At 44.3% G+C, this 19,129-nt stretch overlaps 1 protein-coding gene across 6 annotated transcripts in view; it reads left to right on the top strand.

Moving 5' to 3' along the window:
- The window catches only part of JMJD1C (jumonji domain containing 1C), a 349,289-nt gene that overhangs the window by 265,516 nt on the left and 64,644 nt on the right, over positions 1–19,129 (top strand). For 5 of the 6 annotated variants that reach the window (XR_004646490.1, XM_034776021.1, XM_034776020.1 and 2 more), the window contains 2 exons: positions 2,780–2,885; positions 12,312–12,436. Coding sequence is in view for 5 of the 6 variants with exons in the window: in XM_034776021.1 (XP_034631912.1) it covers positions 2,780–2,885; positions 12,312–12,436 (231 nt within the window). In the remaining variant the exon portion in view is untranslated. Of the gene's footprint in view, positions 1–548; positions 697–2,779; positions 2,886–12,311; positions 12,437–19,129 lie in introns of all 6 variants that reach the window. The other variant, XM_034776024.1, reaches the window with a different exon arrangement.

Genomic DNA, 19,129 nt, shown 5'->3' with positions numbered 1-19,129 from the left:
AAAAGCTTTGCAGTGTCTCATCACACAGGGGGTCAGAATCTGAATCCAAGAGGCAAATAGATAAGTCAAATAATTTTTGCTCAGGTAGGAAGAAAACCACTCCACTAGAGCTGTGTCCACATCTTGGTGGGGTGGAGATGGTAACCGCAGATGAGCTCTGTAAAGCCTTAAATGACCTGGGAGTTCTTCATTCACAGGTTGCTTATGGCCATGCTACTTTATGCAGCTGTCTTCTGGAAAGATAGTAAGCACGGGAATACGACTTCTCCATTCCCGTCCTTCCTTTCTGTGGCCCTGGGGCACTTTCTCTTGCCAGTATTTAGTCTAGTCCTCCTCTTGTATGAGATGCTGCTACTGTATTAAGAATGCAGAGACTTTGCTATAGTCAACTCAGAAGGGCAAATTATAATCCCATTTACATGATAATTTGCTTTTTGTGACAGTGGCAAGCCAGCACAGACATCCACTCAGAGGAATCTTGGGTTCCAGGACTGAGGGAAGACTAATCTTGGATTGGGAGGTAACAAGACTAACACATTTTCTTTCAGAACAGAAGAACTCAAACTGTGGAAATTGGCAGAGAAGAACTATAGAGATCATGAATATTCTACAGTTTGGTCATCAGTCTAGCTAAGAAGGAAGTAAGAATCCAGGATCTGTGCTGTCTTGACCAATCACAGGAAGTACCTTTATAGGGTAAATGGGATTATATTTTTTTTCTTTAGGAAAGTACATTGCTAAGAAGTAAAACCAGATAATTCCAGACCAACTGCACCGCCTGCAATGCCATCTTAAAAAGGAATTGAGGAAGTTGCAGGTCTGATGGCTTTCTTCTTGTGCTCTCTACCAGCCTTTCTTGTAGGGCACAATGAAGCACTAATGTATTCTGCTCCAAAACACATTATTACATTTGAATGTATGACCGAGTGAATGCAAAAAAAATCAGGAAATTCAAAGGTAACGTGGACTACAAAAAACATAATTCAGCCACTTGGCATATACATTTAACTGAATATACAAAAGTACAACACATGCATAAGGGGGTAGAGTTATGTGGTTGTGGGAACCATTATTTTGAATTTCCTGACATACTGAGCTTAAATTCTCATATTAGAATTTCGCCTTGACAGTGATTTTTATTGACCATTGACCAATTATTTTAATTGTGTGTGTGTGTATAATAATCAATGCTGTGTAGAGAATAACTTTCTATATTAAATGATTATAGGACAGTATGCAGGGCAGTCTTTATTAAAGGGTGACAAATCTGAATAAACTTGTTCAAATGTACTCTTTTCTGTTTAAAAAGGGTATCTTTTCGTGTGGTTATTTTATATAAATACGAGAAGGCCATAACAGAAAGTATGTACAGTCAAAACCCTAGTTTTCAGGATATTTTTCTCAAGGTATACTTTATTTTTGTGGCTTAATACATTTTGAGATATTTTGGGAGATCTCTTAGGCGATAAGTGGTTTCTTATATAGGTTTCACATATTGTCTTTGCTTTTTGTTGCTGTGATCTCATGTTTAATGAATTGGAGATGTATAATAAGATATCAAGTGGAGTAAGCTGTGTGTGGGGGTAGAGGTGTAAGAGTTGAAGCCTATGCAGTACTGTGGGTGGGAGACAGACTTAAAAAACTGAAAATCTGTGTAATCTTTTGGACCTCTAATTAGATTCTTCACACATCCCTTCTCCCATTCTAAGGATAACACTTTTGAAGGCAAACACTTTTAAATGGTAACAAGCAGACACTAAAAGGAAAAGGGCAGTTATTGTTAAAATATTTTATAACCTATGTGCTGGGGATCTCTCTAATTATTTTCTCTCTCTGTGAGGGCCTCCTCACACAACTACATGTACCTTCTGTCCACTGTTTCCAAGATGTGCCCATGTACTTTTCAAAGAGCCACACTACGGCTGCTGTTCCTCCCAGTTACTCTAGGGCTCCTGCCACTGATTTCAAATTCAGGAGTAGTAATTGTGCTTTGAAAGAGAGAGAGAAAAATATCAGAGCCCAGAGGTGAATCAACAGGTTGTAGTAGATCCCATGACTGAATAAGCCATGTTTCTAAGTACAGAAAAAAATGTTAATTTGTGTCTAGATCTGCCTTTTTGTGAGGACAATGCCACCAAAAATGGATTTATTTAATTTTCTAGATACTTTCTGATTAACTCAAAGATGTACATTGGAAAGAGAATTTGTTTTAAAATAAAATCTTTGTTCATGAGAGTTAGAACCAAAACTGAAATATGTCTTATTTCAGTCAAGACGGTTTACCAGGTTCTGTGTAGTATTAAAAACTAGCAATAGTAGTTTTCTTTTCTTACATATACACATGCATTTGTTGGTATAAATATTTAAATTCTCTCTTGCTGTGTATAAAAAATATGAATTGGACATTTCAGGCTTCTGATTTTAACGCCACTTTGTTGAAACAAATGTTACCGTGTTCTTATAAACACTGAACTCTTTATAGGGTAACGTTAGGTTATAGGGAAGGCCTCATTTATGAAAGTGTGATCCTATTAATAGCTTGTAAGTCTGACCATGTATGGGATCCGGTGTACTTTTTTCCTCATGAAATCACTCTTACTACTATCAAATACAGCTTGCACGTATGAGATTATTTTAAAAATAACCTCTGGATTTGTATTGAACCAATACATTTTACAGTCTTGTTTCAAATTGTACTTTGGAATTTGTTTAGAAAGATAAACATCATAAATGTTATGAATAAACATAAAATGGTTCTTTTTTTAAATTTCTACTTTAGGACGACGTAGACAGTCTAAACCCAGTTCTCAGGGACAACCCACAGCTTCACGAGGAAGTAAAAGTCTGGGTAAAGGAACAAAAGGTTCAGGAGATTTTTATGCAAGGTAATTTGAGAAATGTGTGTGTTTGTATTATTTGTATTTCCTGGTGGGGGTGTGTGTGTGTGTGTGTGTATTTTGAAGCACTAGGTTGAATTCCATTTGTGCCTAAGTGGTATTATGATAGAGCATGTCTTCCATAGTTCAACTTTTCTAAGTAGGCCTTTTGAAAATAGGTTGTTAAAACAACAAAATGCAATTGGGGAAAAAAACTGTGTTGTAAATATACACCCAGATTTTCAAAAACATATGCGTAAATGTTCATGCACAGGTTTTTTTTGGTTGTTTTTTTTTTAAAACTTGGGTCACACCCTATAATAATTATGCATCAGTTTAATAATACCATCAGGCTGAACGTTGGACATTTTATTCATGATTTTGGTGTTGAGACTAGTGATGGTGTTTTAATCAATAACCACATTTTCTTTTTAGTCGACACTATACTGTTATGTGCTCTAAAGAAGGAAGCATTCTTTGGGATAACAAAGTGTTAGTCAGAAGTACAATTGATTTTCCCTTAGAACTGCTCAGCTCTAATAACAATGGCCTGCTGTTTATAGTTGTGCTTGTTTCCAACCAGTTACTGTTATATTGCGGTAACTATATCTGAAACGCTCTCTGATTTTGTGCTGTATGAGGGCCTGCTGAGATTTTGACATGTGGCTTTCAAATTGTTGAGGTTTTGTAACTCTCAGTCCCCATTCCTATAGTTACTGCTAATCCATGAAGTTGTTGGCTTTCTTGTTTCTAAAATGGAAGTTTTGTGAAAGCTGACGTGAAGTAGGGGAAGGGGATTATTTGGAGCAACTTTGCTCATAAATAATTCTAATGTAGCATACATTTCCTATTGTCATGTAATTGTTTGTAGGATCAAGAACTAAATTCCTAGTTAAATAATGACATAAATTTTGAGGAAAAAATGTGCAAAACAACCAAACAGAATTAAAAGTATGAGCATAAGCAAACTAGAATTTTGAAGAACAAATCATGCCAAACTTCATTGCTGCTTTGATAAAATTACAAAATTAGTGGGTGAAGGGAACACAATAGGTCTAATATCTGAAGTTTAGTAATTCTGGCTGGCTAATGGATGACAAACAAAGACTACTGAAATAGACAATGTACTCAATTGTGGAGGAAGTATCTAGTGTGGTGACACAAGGGTCAGTATTAGATTTAGTTTTATGTGATCTGGAAGAGGGAGTTAACAGTGTGCTGATTAAATTTGCAGAAGATAATGGATTGGGAGTAGCATGAACTCAAGTTAGGGCCAAATACAAAGGGAATTAAAACTGAATTTATTCTACTTATTCATTTTAATTTGAATATAATAAAAACACACCTATATAAGGCTGTAGGCACCCCAACTACATAATACAACAAAACAGTAACATCATTAAAATAATTGTTCAGAAGAAACTCTGCCAGCCTGTCCCCTACAGAAAAGCTCCTTTTCCACCCCTTCATCATTCCAGAAATCTTACCCTTGTCAAAAGCCCTATGAAACATGTTTTTGCAGCATGCCCAGAAGGTCATCAAATTCAGGCTGTTTCCAACCAAGGGTTGGAGCAGTTCCAGAGCCTCAGACCTCTTACACAGAATGCCTTAAAAAGAACAGGAGTACTTGTGGCACCTTAGAGACTAACAAATTTATTTGAGCATAAGCTTTCGTGGGCTACAGTCCACTTCGTCGGATGCATAGAATGGAACACACAGAAAGAAGATATTTATACATACAGAGAACATGAAAAGGTGGAAGTAGCCATACCATTAATCCCCTCTTTTTTAATAATGAAGGGGATTTTAGCTCAGGTACCTCTGCTGACCACAGCTGTGGAGGTGTGGCATGGGGAGAGGTCATTTCTCAGTTAGCCAGGTTCTACGCCATTTAGGGCTTTTGTAGGTGATAACCAGCACCTTAAACTTTGTGCAGAGACCAGTGGACAGCCAATGCAGTTTCTGGAGCACTAGTGTCAAATGCTCCCAGCAATGTGGCCTACCCAATAAAGCGAGACACTGCGTTCTGTACCAGTTTCAGTCTCTGAATGATTTTAAGGGAAGGTTGGTTTTAAGGGAAGGTTGATTTTCTTTTTTGGTGATTCGGGTTCTGTAGTTTCCACATCGGAGTGTTGTTCTTTTAAGACTTCTGAAAGCTTTGCTCCACACCTCATCCTTCTCAGATTTTGGAAAGCACTTCAGATTCTTAAACCTTGGGTCGAGTGCTTGTAGCTATCTTTAGAAATCTCATATTGGTACCTTCTTTGCATTTTGTCATATCTGCAGTGAAAGTGTTCTTAAAACAAACAACGTGCTGAATCATCATCCAAGACTACTATAATATGAAGTATATGGCAGAATGCAGGTAAAACCATGGAGCAGGGGACATACAATTCTTCCCCAAAGAGTTCAGTCGCAAATTTAATTAATGCATTATTTTTTTAATGAGCGTCATCGGTATGGAAGCATCTCCTCTGGAATGGTGGCCGAAGCATGAAGGGGCATACAAATGTTTAGCATATCTGCCATGTAAATGCTTTGGAATGCTGGCTCCCATGCGAACGCCTGTTCTGACTTTCTGGTGACATTGTAAACAAGAAGCGAGCAGCATTATCTCCCATAAATGTAAACAAAGTTGTTTGTCTTAGTGATTGGCTGAACAAGAAGTAGGACTGAGTGGACTTGTAGGCTGTAAAGTTTTGTGGTGTTTTGTTTTTGAATGTAGTTATGTAACAACAAAAATCGACATTTGTAAATTGCACTTTCATGATAGAGATTGCACTACAGTACTTTTATGAGGTGAACTGAAAAATACTATTTTTGTTTATCATTTTATAGTGCAAATATTTGTAATAAAAATATAAAGTGAGCAGTGTACACTTTGTATTCTGTGTCGCAATAGAAATCAATATATTTGAAAATGTAGAAAAACATTCAAAAATATTTTATAAATTTCAATTGGTATTTTATTGTTTAACCGTGTAATTAAAACTGTGATTAATCACTATTAGTTTTTCTGAGTTAGTCGCTTGAGTTAACTGCGATTAATCGACAGCCCTACATATTAATATTGCTTTTTGTTGTTTCCTTGTCTAAAAACTGTTGGGGTAGCAAGTTTCTGAGACTCACATACAAAAAATGTTGTAAAAAGTGGACTAATGTAGAATCTTTATCCTGCTGAGTGAGATGGCCATTCATTCTTCACCAGGCTATCAAGATTTGTGTCTTAATAAGACCAAGCAAGATAACTTGTTCATTCAAGACCAGTTTGACCACACACTGAAAATAGAGCAACAAGATGTACAGTTTTACAGTAACTTTTACAAGTGTAAATACAGGAACATTTAAATCTAAGTTCCCTGTAAGTTGCGTGGCTGTGCAGCAGCCTATTTATCGCCATGCAGGTGCTCAGGGAACCTGTCTGGGGATCAGCTGGGGAAGGGACGCCTCTCTCCCGGCCCCAACCTAGCCTGGCCCCCAACCTGCTGCGGCTGGGGCGCCCCTCTGCTGGCCCAAACAATGCTATGGGCCGAACCCAACTGAGACAGCCCAGACCAGATCCACGCGCGGCCCAGGCGCCCCTCCCCCGGCCCAAACCCAGACCCCTCCTGGACCTGCTTGGGTGGGGGAAGGAGCACCTATCCTGCAGCCTCAGCCCCGGAGCTGCCATGGGAAGAGAGAGCTGGGGGAGTCCTCTCTCCCTGCTGTAGCCCTGGAGCATCCTCTTACACTCCAACCCCCTCATCCCCAGCCCCACCCCAGAGCTTGCACCTCTAGCCTTAAAAACCTCTAAGGAAGGAGATTCCACCACCTCCCTAGGTAACCCATTCCAGTGCTTCACCACCCTCCTAGTGAAAAAGTTTTTCCTAATATCCAACCTAAACCTCCCCCACTGCAACTTGAGACCATTACTCCTTCTTCTGTCATCTGCTACCATCTGCTACTGTGTCACACATCACCTTCATATTGATGCACATAACAAAATTAATTCCGCACATGGGTGGGAAAAGTTAGAGGGAACACTGATTTTAACCTATCTGATATTAAATCCACTAATAGTAAAATGTACTTTGAATATTGTATGACATACTTAAGATACATTAAAAAAGTTTGCCTTTCTTTTTATAATCATAGATTCTGCTACCCTTATTTATGTTGAGTAATACCTGTCTCTGAGTATTCCCAGTAAAATCAGTGGGAATTAATTGCAGAGTAAGGTTCTGCTGAACGTAAAAAAGGGCAACAGAATCTGGCAGAAATGAATGAACGATATTTTAGTGTTTTACGTAAGTTAGTTCTTACTTTGAAAAGCTTAGGTTTAGTTATAAGCCTTTGAAAAAATCAGTTTGCACATGCTCAATAAAGACTTCAATTTTAGCAGCTAAAATCTTCAAAGATTCCATCCTCACTTAAGCCTCTCTCAGCCTTTAGTGCTGATCAGAGTGTGCATGCGCCATCCCTACTTATGTGCCATTCCTTACTGCTCCTTTGTGAATGAACTGCACATGTGCCATCCCCCCAGAGTGACTGAGTATGCTTCATCCTCTCACAGCTCCTCTGTGTGACTGGACTGAGCATGCTCCAGCCTAAGGCTACAAGAGTGAAACCAGATTTTCCCTGTAATCGCTGGGATGGATCCAGAAACTGGAACTGAAAGCAAAGAGAGTTTCTCCTGTTCTCACAATGACACCACCCTCTACCCCCCACAGCACCCAGGCAGCATGGAGGAGGAAACTGTCTGATGTGAATGCAGAGGGCACAAAAGCTGGTGCAGGGGAGAGGGAAAGGAAGTAGATTGAGACAAGGAGTCCAGTGAGACTGGGACTGGAGGCAGGGGGAGAAAATTGAGACTGACTGGGCAAGGACACTAGGACTAGGGACTGAGTGGTAGAAGAAATTGGAACTGGGAGTCCGAGAGAGGGGATATAGGAGATTGGGACTGGGAGCTTGCGGGTATGAGACTTGAACTAATTAAGCAAGGAGAATAGGAGCCAAGTAGAGAAACAGGGTGCGGGGAGGAACTAGCTATGGGAAAGAACGCTGAGGAACTTGTGGGGCGGAGGGGAGATTGTTACTGGCGGGGACAATGTTCTATGAACAGTGGGGGAGGCACACAAGGAGGAAGAGGAGACAGATCTGACAAGTAGGTAGGGTACAGGAGGAGCACTGTCATTGGCTGGGCAAACAGTCTGGGAGTTGAGAGGGAATTGGTATTTGGACAGCAAGCCCAGAAGGGGCGACTAAGTCTGGCTGAGCAAGAAAACTTTTGGAAGGCACAGGACAGAAAAAGGGTCAAACTTGAGAAAAATTGGCAGAAGAGGAGTCTTTGCCCACTAGATACACTCCCTGCCAGACCCAGGAGTGGAATCCCAAGATTCCAGAGTCTCATTGTTCCTCTGCTGTCAGCAATTATCAGTGAAATCCACTGGCAAAGTACATGTCTCATCCCCCTCTAATGCTGGTCTGTATATAAGATGACAACCTACTATTGCTATCAGTTGCTCGGTTAGTTCAAGTGGCAATGATCTGTGTCGTGGATCTAAGCTTCCAATCCTGCTGATGAATGGTGGGTGTCAATATGATGCCACATGATGGAATTTCTGTTTTTTTCAGTTTGCTTTTCTAAACCCTAGGAAACTACAGGCAAAAACCTGTGTTTAAAAACATTTGGGTTGCTATGTCAAGCTCTCAAAAGTTAGCAAATGCCAGGATTAAGGTTGTCTGTGCAACTTTAATTTGGTCCCCTGGTCATATGCTTTATGATACTGTCTTTAATTGCATGATGGCATACTATTTTTTCCATTGGACCCCTTCTACATTCAGTGCACAACATGGAACTGCTTTGGGGGTGAATCAAGGTTGTGTAGTGAAGGATACTATTGCCTATAGGATCCCTGTTCTGTTGGCTGCAGAATTTGGAAGGTGTGTAGTGAATGAGGCAATGGGTTGCAGAAAGAGAAAGAATGGTCTCATGGTTAAGGCACTTGAAAGCTGCCTTGGGGAAATACTATCCCTGTTTCTGACACACGGTTCCTATGTGATATTTAGCAAATCACTTAAATCAGACTTTTTCCACAGGTGCCCACTAACTGTGTTTCTCATTTTCTGGATATCCAACTTGGGACCCTGAGGTCTGATTTGCAGAAGTGCAAATCACAGCTGCAACTGAAGTCAATAGGAGCTGTGCTTTGAACATACCAAGTGCAATATAATGCTAAGTGTTTTTAAAAATCAGGTCCTAGAAGTCTCAAATTGAGCTCCCAAAATTGTGGAAACATTTGATCCTTATCTTCGTGCCTCAACTCCCTAGCTGCAAAATAGGGTTAAAACCACCCCTTCCTCTGTCAGAGGCATTGTAGAATGTAAATTAATGTTTGTGACGCATTCAGAAACTGTAGTGATGAGAGAGAGGGGCTAGGTATAGACTATAAACCTACATTGGTATAACTAGGTCACTCGGGTGTGAAAAATACACACCCCTGAGCGACGCAGTTGTACCGACCTAACCGACGCAGTAGACAACTGTGTCGACGGGAAAGCTTTTCCTGTTGACACATCTACAGTCTCTCGCAGACGTGGATTAAATATGCCAATGGGAGAAGCTCTCCCGTCGGCATAGTAGGGTCTTCACTGAAGCAAAACAGCAGCACGCAGCTGCACTACTACAGCATTTTAAGTGTAGACCTTCCCAGAGATAATGAAAGTGAGTGGAGCACGTTTCTAATGCTCATGATTGTGGGAAAACGACTGAAAACATGAACCCTACAATCTCAGAAAGCAGAAGGCAAGTCTCGTGCTTTTTAATGCTTTAGGCTGACGATGCTGAGCTGTCTCATCTATGTTGTGTATGTAGCCTTCTTTTGGACTTGAATTTGTTCATGTACTGTTCGTACACTTTTAAAGGACAGTGTTTAAGATTTCTTTAACAAGTTTACACTTTTTAAAACTAGAGCACAATTTTTTTTTTAATTAAGGTAAAGTTACAATAAAATGTTAAAATATACTGCATTGTACATTACTTATTCAGGGTCAGGTTAATATTCAAAGAACCTGGCAAAAAGTTCTGGTTTGCTGGCTGGGGAGCCTTCCTCTGAGTACACTAAAAAGTGTCACCAAATTTCTAAATACCTTCCCACTTTAGGGCATTTCTCTTGTGCATATACTTGGTGTGAAAGCTGTTCCATTACAAGGACAGTCCTTATTTTACTGTACCACAGTTCCATAGCAGGAAAAGTCACATTTTTCCAATAATGTGCAATACAATGTCTTCAATAAAAAAAAAATTAATTTATTGTTCTGTTCAAAATGTAGGTCCTTTATTGGAGCATTAAGTAAGCAGATCAGGGGTCTCTACAAAGCCAGCATTTTGTCACAAGATAAATCTCTTTCATAATTTCCTCCTCAAATCATCTAATTCCTGAACAGAAGCACCACATATGCGATTATGGTCCCCATTTCCTGCAACCCCTCCAACAGAGTGCTCCCTAGTAGCAAAAATGTGGCATCAAATGCCATGTATAGAGCAGTTGATTTAAAAAACAAAAAACAAGTTCTTTGAGCCACACAAACTGAAAGTATATCCCCATTCACATGTACAGACCCACTTATTCAGCTCAGTTTCTTTGTCCAAATCCCTATCTCATCTTTTCATCTGGGTTGTTTTCTTAACATCTTTTTTAATCAAAATGATACATAGCTTCAAAATTAAATCTTTGTTCCAGCTTGCTCCTGGATCAACTCCTCACATGTGGTGAAAGGTCTAGATAGAGCTGTCTTTCATTCAGATTTCACAATAAAATGTTTGACTTGTAAATATGGGAACCTTATCGTTACATTATTACATATCTCTTGATATGATTTCAAATCAGGTTTCAGGAACAGCTGTCTAAATTGAGTAAGCTCAGCTTTTACCCACAATGCATAATCACTTAGATATTTCCCAGGCATAAATTCCTAATTATTAATGAAAATACTGTAGCTAAGGATGAGGGGCCTCAGTGAAAGGAATTTGACAAATTTGTCCAAAGCTGCTAACATGTTCTGGATGAATGGGTGATTTTTTTATTTTTGTTGTTGTTGTTGTTGCCTACATTTCTTTTTAATGAAACAGTTACTATAAATGGTTGTATTTAGGCTCCAGTCATGTTCAAGTTTTACCTTTGAATGGTCTGTCATTAATCCAGCTGATCACATCTTTTAATTGTTGTGCATAATAACAAGTCAAATTAGGGTACGCTGGCGCACCTCTTTTTATAGGCTTATACAGAACTTTAGAATTCACCCTTTGTCTTTTATGACTCCATATGAACTTTAATATCTCATCATGCCATATTTTTAATGTCATGTCAGAGAAACCAACAGGTAATGCACTGAAACAAAAATAACTTTGGGAGGATATTCATTTTTACCGAAGCTACCCTGCCTAGCCAACGAATTAAGGATCAGTATACAGGACCAATATGCCTCTACAAAACTAATTTCCAAAACTAAACTTTACTAAAATCTGTCTGAAGTACTCGCACTCTAGCTGGTCAAAGGCTTTCTCAGCATCCAGAGAAAGAAGCACACAGGAAGAATTGTAAGAATTAACATTGTAAATCAAATTTAGAGTTCTTCTGAAATTATCAGATAGATGCCTACCAGTAATTAGCTAAGACTGGTCTAGGTGAAACTATTTGGGCAAAATGACACTCAGTCTTTTTGCTAGCAGCTTGGCATAAGTTTTAGCATCCACATTGATTAAGAAATAGGTCTGTATGATACACAACTGGAAAGATCTTTTCCTTCTCTAGGAATGAGTACAATTTCTGCCTTGGTCTATGAATCTGGAATCTCGTCTCCCTGCAATATACCGTTAAATCATTCACTTAAAAGAGAACACAATTCTTTCCATCTTTTTGCGGCTTGTTATGGGGCCACTAGAAGAGGTTGGGCCACTTTGCTTTTCTGAACTACCTCAGTGGAAGTAAACTTTGTGGTCAGTGATGGACAAACTTGCAGCTGCAGAACCCAAACACGGAGATCTAAATTTTCTCCTGAAAAAGCATCTAAGCATGTGACCAGCCTGTTCAACAGTGTTTGTATAATCTGCTGTGATACACTCTTGCCTTTCAGCTTATTCTTTTATACCTTTCGTGGTTCTGTTTTTTTCATGATTTGTCATTACAGATGTAGCAAGAGTTAGTAAGATAAGAAAACTGTTATTTGAAAACATTAGCATAATTGACCTTAGAATCACTAAATCATGTTAAACATTCCCATGCATTCCAAAATGTCTTTTTGAATCAGAAGTAAAATGCACAGGCTGGCCAGTGTGCTAGATACACATCTGGTTTGTTACTCATTCCCTGTGCATTGTATTGTAAATGCTACATGATCAAAAAAAATTTTTGGCTGAATTTCTCAGTGTTTTTCTGTAACATTTTCCTTTTAAAGGTCCATATTCCTTAAACGGATATAGGGTGAGAGTATACAGACAGGATTCTGCCACCCAGTGGTTCACTGGTATAATTACTCATCATGATCTCTTCACCCGCACTATGATTGTTATGAATGACCAGGTAAATATTATGACCCTTACTCAGAAAAGTTTTATGACCAGCGTAAATGTTTGATATTTTTTTAGTGTTGTGGTAGTGTTAGATTTATTATGCTGTTCTCTTCAAATGGGTACAAGTATGGCTCTTATTAGTCTGAAAGTGGTGTTTAAACAATATGCATATAAGCAATAAATCCAACATCTAAGATTTTAGGTTAGCTTATATAATCATTACCTGATTATTGAAGTGCTTGAAATGAAGTAATCTAGAACCAAGAATCAGCCTTTAATATAGGCTCTGCTTCGAATTTGTCTCCTATCACTCCAGTAATAACTTTTTCTTCGAGTGCTTGCTCATATTGATTCCAATTAGGTGTGCGCACGCTGTGTGTACAATCGTCGGAGAATTTTCTACCCTAGCAACACCTGGTGGGTCAGCTGGGGAGCCCCCTGGAGTGGCGCCTTCATGGCGCTGGATATATACCCTAGCCAACCCAGCGCCCCCTCAGTTCCTTCTTACCGCCCGTGACGGTCGTTGGAACTGTGGAGCATGGCATAGCTGTCCTCCACTCTCCCTAGTTTTGTTGTAGATAGTTGTTGGTTGTATAGTTATAGATTAGTAGTTTCGTAGCTAATAGTTTTATAGAGTAGTCATAAATAGTAAGCTGGGGTAAGGGGGTTTTTATACCCTCCTTCCCCCCCCGGCGTGCAGCCGGGCTCATGCCCAAAGCTCCTGGCTTTAAACTGTGCGCGACCTGCGCTAAGCCTATGCCAACGGGAGACCCCCACGACTCTTCTCTAAAGTGTCTAGGGGAGTCTCACCAGATGGACAAGTGTAAGTTCTGCAAGGCTTTTCGGCCCAGGACCAAAAAGGAGTGGGATTTTAGGCTTAAACAGCTCCTTATGGAGGCAGCACTTAGCCCAGATCCTCCTTCGGTGCGCCAAGTTCCGGCACCGAACGCCTCGGTGCGCAGCGCCCCGGCGGCGCCCTCAGGTACTGCACCACGAGGAGACGCGGATAGTACCCCACGGCACTGTCCTCCTTCGGCACCACGTGCACTGCAAGCCCCTCAGCGCAGTTCCCTGTCTCCGGGTCATAAAAGACCCCGTAAAACTCAGGAGACTGCCGCACAACAGCAGGCACCGGCTCCCCCCGCACCAGTGGTGGAGTTGCGTCCGGCTTCGGAGCGCCCGAGGGTACAGGCATCATCGACACCGTTGATTGCGGCACCGGTTGTAGGGCTGTTGAGTCCGGTGTGGACTGGCTCCCCGCCCCATCTCGTGGTTGAGCCCTGTCTCCCGTCTACGCCGGAGACATTTGCGACGGCGAGGGACCTCATTGCCCTCACAGATCCGGCGCTATCTCAGACCGCGGCACCGCATCTGCTCCGCACGGTGCAGTCCAGGGGCAAGCCTGCCCTGATACGCCTTCAATCTCCAAGCATGGACTCGTTGCACCGCTCCTGGTCTCGGAGCAGGTCCCGACGCCGCTCGCAGTCCCGGCGCCGGTCGTACTCGCGGCCCAGATCTTCCTCCCGGCACCGGTCCACTTCTTGGCATCGACCTGAGCATCGGTACCGTTTGGAGTCCCGACGCAGTTCCCGGCACCGGTATGAGCACCGATCCCGTTCGAGAGGCCGCTCCCGGCACCGATTCTACAGACCGTCTTCTTCGCGATCCAGATCTGGATCCCGGTACCATCATGGCCATCGGCACCATTCTCGCTCCCGGTTCCACTCCCTGGCACCGCGCAGAGACCGCTCTCCCGTGGACTCGCACTACTCAGCACCGCTCCAGGACAAGCCACCGCAATCGCGCTCGGCACCACCCTGGCCCTCAAGATCTGCGTCTCGCTCTTCGGAAGGGGCCTCCCGCTCAGCCTATCCTGCTCAGGGTCAAGCTGCGGACGACCTGGGCCATTGGCAGGACGGGGCAGAGGACCCTAGACAGGACCCTGCACGTTGGTCTTTCTGGACCCCAGGGGCATATCACCAGGCACAAGGGGCTCCACCAGCGGCCTCTCGCTCGGCACACTCTGAGCCCAGGGTACCGGAGGCCACCATCACCCGTCCTCCCCCAGGGGGTATGGAGGTCCATGTGCCAACGCCCACACAGGCCGCAGACCCCGGTGCAGAGGATCCTGCACATCAGAGACCCTCGGACCCGGACCCACCTCTGTATCCTTTACCCCCGAGGCATCCTCCTCATCTTCCCCAGATGAGGCAGTGGCGGGAACGACAAGCTCGGGCCCACCCCCGATAGACCTCTGTGCCCACCAAGACCTGTTACGTAGGGTGGCACGCAACATGGACCTACAGGCAGAGGAGATAGTGGAGGTGGAGGACCCGGTGGTGAGCATCCTCTCCGCTGATGCCCCATCCCGGGTGGCGTTGCCCATCATCCGCACAATCCAGGTTAATGCTAATACCATATGGCAAACCCCTACCTCCATCCCGCCCACTGCCAGAGGGGTAGAGAGGAAATACTTTGTCCCCTCTAAAGACCATGAGTACCTCTATACACACCCTTAGCCGTGTTCATTAGTAGTCTCCTCAGTGAGAGCGCCATGGTCGGCAGGCGGCAGCGCCCAAATCGAAGGACGCCAAACGCTTCAATTTTTTTGGACATAAGATCTACTCAGCGGAGGGTCTTCAGCTCAGAGCCGCAAACCAACAGGCGCTCTTGAGTCGTTACGATTACAACTCATGGAATTCTATGGGTAAATTTAAGGAGTTGGTCCCCCAGGACTCGAGAGAGGAGTTTGGGGCCCTAGTGGAGGAAGGTAAAAAGGTGGCTAGGACCTCCTTACAGGCCTCCCTGGACATAGCGGACTCTGCCACTAGAACACTGGCATCTGGGATAGCCATGAGACGCATTTCCTGGCTTCAGGTATCGGGGTTGCTGCCAGAACTGCAGCAGACCCTACAAGATCTACCATTTGATGGTCAGGGATTGTTCTCGGACAAGACGGACTCTCGGTTGCAAAGCCTCAAGGACTCCAGAACCATCATGCGCTCCCTGGGAATGCATGTCCCAGGACCCCAGCGCAGGCCATTTAGGCCCCAGTCACAGAGGTTCTGCCCTCCTCCTCCTCATCCAAGACAGGACTTCTCCAGAGGGCATGGACGAGGTGGTAGAAGGAGGTCGTCCGGCCTCCAACCCAGTCAGAACCAAGGCCCTCCTAGACCACCTTCAGGGCCTAGACAAAATTTTTGAAGGTGTGCTCGAGGACGGCGTACTAGCCACTACCAGGATCCATTCCCTTTATTTCGGAATCGCCTCTTCCGTTTCCACCATGCTTGGTCCCTTTATAACCTCGGACCGTTGGGTTCTTCGCACGGTGGAGAGGGGATACGCTCTCCAGTTTTCTTCTTTTCCCCACCCTCCCACCATCCCTTCCCGTCCCTCTTCAGGGACCCTTCTCATGAGCATCTCCTTACACAGGAGGTTTTTGTGCTCCTTTCTGTGGGGGCTATAGAGGAGGTTCCATCAGAGTTAAGGGGCAGAGGGTTTTACTCCCGCTACTTCCTGATCCCCAAGACAAAAGGGGGTCTTCGACCCATTTTAGATTTACATGGGCTCAACAAATTCATAGTAAAGTTGAAGTTCCGCATGGTCTCCTTGGGGACCATTATCCCTTTCCTGGATCCTGGAAACTGGTACGCCGCCCTCGATATGAAGGACGCATATTTTCATATAGCAATCTACCCTCCACACAGGCACTTCCTTCGGTTTGTAGTAAACAACATACACTACCAATTTGCTGTCCTTCCCTTCGGCTTGTCCACGGCTCAGAGAGTGTTCACCAAATGTCTGGCCGTCGTGGCAGCATACCTTCGTCGACAAAGGATACAGGTGTTCCCGTATCTAGACGACTGGCTGGTGCGCGGCCACACCAGGGGAGCAACTTCAATCCCACGTCCAGATAACACTACAAACATTCCACAAGTTAGGCATCTTACTCAACAAAGAAAAGTCTACTCTGGAGCCAACCCAGAGAATAGAGTTTATCGGGGCAGTCTTAGACTCCAGACCCGCCTGCGCTCTTCTGCCAGACACTCGGTTTCAGACCATCGCAAACATCATCCACAGCCTCCAGGACTTCCCGATTACTACGATAAGGAAGTGCCTCGGCCTGTTGGGTCACGTGGCCTCTTGCACTTACGTAACCAGGCATGCCAGACTTCGGCTCCGCCCGCTTCAGGCCTGGGTGTCATCGGTGTACCATCCTTGTCGGGACAACCTGAACATGGTGGGCACGGTTCCGAATTCGGTCTTGATCTCTCTCAACTGGTGGCTGGACCACAAGTCGGTGTGCAAAGGAGTGCCATTTCACACCCCACAACCCTCCCTGTACCTGGTCACGGACGCATCATCTCTCGGTTGGGGCGCTCACCTCGGGGAGCACCAAACACAGGGCCTGTGGACCGTATCCCAACTAGCTCTGCACATCAGTGTTCGAGAGCTGATGGTAGTGCGCCTAGCCTGACAGGCGTTTCACAGTCTCCTACATGGCTGTTGCGTGTCAGTCCTCATAGACAACACCACGGCCATGTTCTACATCAACAAGCAAGGGGGAGCCCGGTCGTCTCTCCTATGCCAAGAGGCCATTCGCCTGTGGAATTCTGCATTGCCCACTCGATACATCTCATGGCATCGTTCCTCCCTGGAGTCCAGAACACTCTAGCGGACCGTCTCAGCAGATCTTTCCAAATGCACGAGTGGTCGATTCGCTCAGACGTCATCCATTCCATCTTCCAGAGGTGGGGATTTCCCCAGATCGACCTATTCGCCTCACGCGCCAACAGGAAGTGCCATGTGTTCTGCTCCCTCCAGGGGCAATCTCCGGGCTCCCTGTCGGATGCTTTCCTGCTATCGTGGAAGGACCAGCTGTTCTACGCTTTCCCTCCATTTCCGCTGGTCCACAAGGTCCTGCTCAAGCTACGCAGAGACAAGACACGTATGATTCTAGTCACTCCAGCTTGGCCAAGACAGAACTGGTACACCACGCTCCTGGAGCTATTGGTACAGACTCCGATCATGCTTCCATTGTGCTCGGACTTGATCTCTCAGGACCACGGCTGATTCTGTCACCTCAACCTGCAATCGCTCCACCTTACAGCGTGGATGCTGCATGGCTGACTCGGGCAGAGCTACGATGCTCACATCCCGTGCAGCAGGTTCTGTTGGGCAGTAGGAAACCCTCTACACAGGCCACTTACTTGGCCAAATGGAAGCGCTTCTCCTGTTGGTGCGAGCAGCGGGCTACGCCCGCCTTGCAGGCGTCGATCCCACTTATACTTGAATATCTCCTATCCCTAAAACAGCAAGGCCTGGCGATATCTTCGGTCAGGGTGCACCTTCCTGCTATATCGGTGTTCCACCCAGGAGAATACGCTTCCTCGGTCTTCTCTAACCTGATGGTCGTCATATTCTTCAAGGGCTTAGACCACCTATACCCACAGCAGCGTCAACTGGTTCCAGCGTGGGATCTTAACCTGGTTCTCTCCAAGCTCACGGGGCCCCCGTTCGAGCCATTGGCTACTTGCTCACTCCTTTACGTATCTTGGAAGACAGCCTTCCTTGTAGCCATCACTTCAGCAAGGCGTGTTTCTAAAATCAGAGCGCTCACGTCTGACCCTCCATACACAGTCTTCCATAAAGACAAGGTGCAGCTTTGCCCCCACACTGCCTTTCTTCCCAAGGTGGTATCAGCTTTTCATGTGAACCAGGATATATTTCTCCCGGTCTTCCATCCTAAGCTGCACGCCACGCTTGCTACGACTTGGCTGGTGCCCCAACGCCGTGCCTCACCGCCCGCTCCACGAGGGCCCAAGCCGCCTCCGACTGCTTTCCTGGCTTATGTCCCAATTCATGACATTTGTAGAGCGGCGGTTTGGTCATCGGTTCACACCTTCGCCGCTCACTATGCGCTTGTACAGCACTCCAGAGACGATGCTGCATTCGGATCAGCGGTTCTGCACTCAGCGATGTCTCACTCCGACCCCACCGCCTAGGTAAGGCTGGATAGTCACCTAATTGGAATCGATATGAGCAAGCACTCGAAGAAGAAAAAACAGTTACCTTTGTAACTGTTGTTCTTCGAGATGTGTTGCTCATATCCATTCCAAACCCGCCCTCCTTCCCCACTGTCGGAGTAGCCGGCAAGAAGGAACTGAGGGGCACTGGGTCGGCTGGGGTATATATACAGCGCCATGAAGGTGCCACTCCAGGAGGCTCCCCAGCCGACCCACCGGGTGTTGCTAGGGTAGAAAATTCTCCAACGATCGTGCACGCGGCGCGCACACACCTAATTGGAATGGATATGAGGAACACATCTCAAAGAACAACAGTTTCAAAGGTGAATAACCGTTTTTTCACAAGCAGTTAAAAATCTCTTTGAATAATGTGATATTAAGCATTTATTGTAGTAGCTTTCAGTTGCAGTTGCTGCTATTCCTAAAAGTATTTTCATGGCAAAATGGAGAGTTGTATTCCAAGAGAAACCTGGGAGTATTGACTTAGTGTTAATATAGTAAATGACTTGTCTTCCTTGAAGTGACCAACAAAATCAAATGTCAGTATGCAAATTTAGGTCTAACTTAATGTTCAAATTCTTTATAATTAACTTGCAAGTTTCTGTATATCAATCTGTCATCTAGCTTTGCATTTTGCCATTCTCTTTCACCAGTTACTTTCCTCTTCTCTTTATAGC

Source organism: Trachemys scripta, chromosome 7 (genome assembly GCF_013100865.1).
Source record: "Trachemys scripta elegans isolate TJP31775 chromosome 7, CAS_Tse_1.0, whole genome shotgun sequence".
NCBI classification, from domain to species: Eukaryota; Metazoa; Chordata; order Testudines; family Emydidae; genus Trachemys; species Trachemys scripta.
The sequence above is the reverse complement of the archived record's forward strand: the minus strand, read 5'-3'. Positions and strand labels throughout refer to the sequence as shown.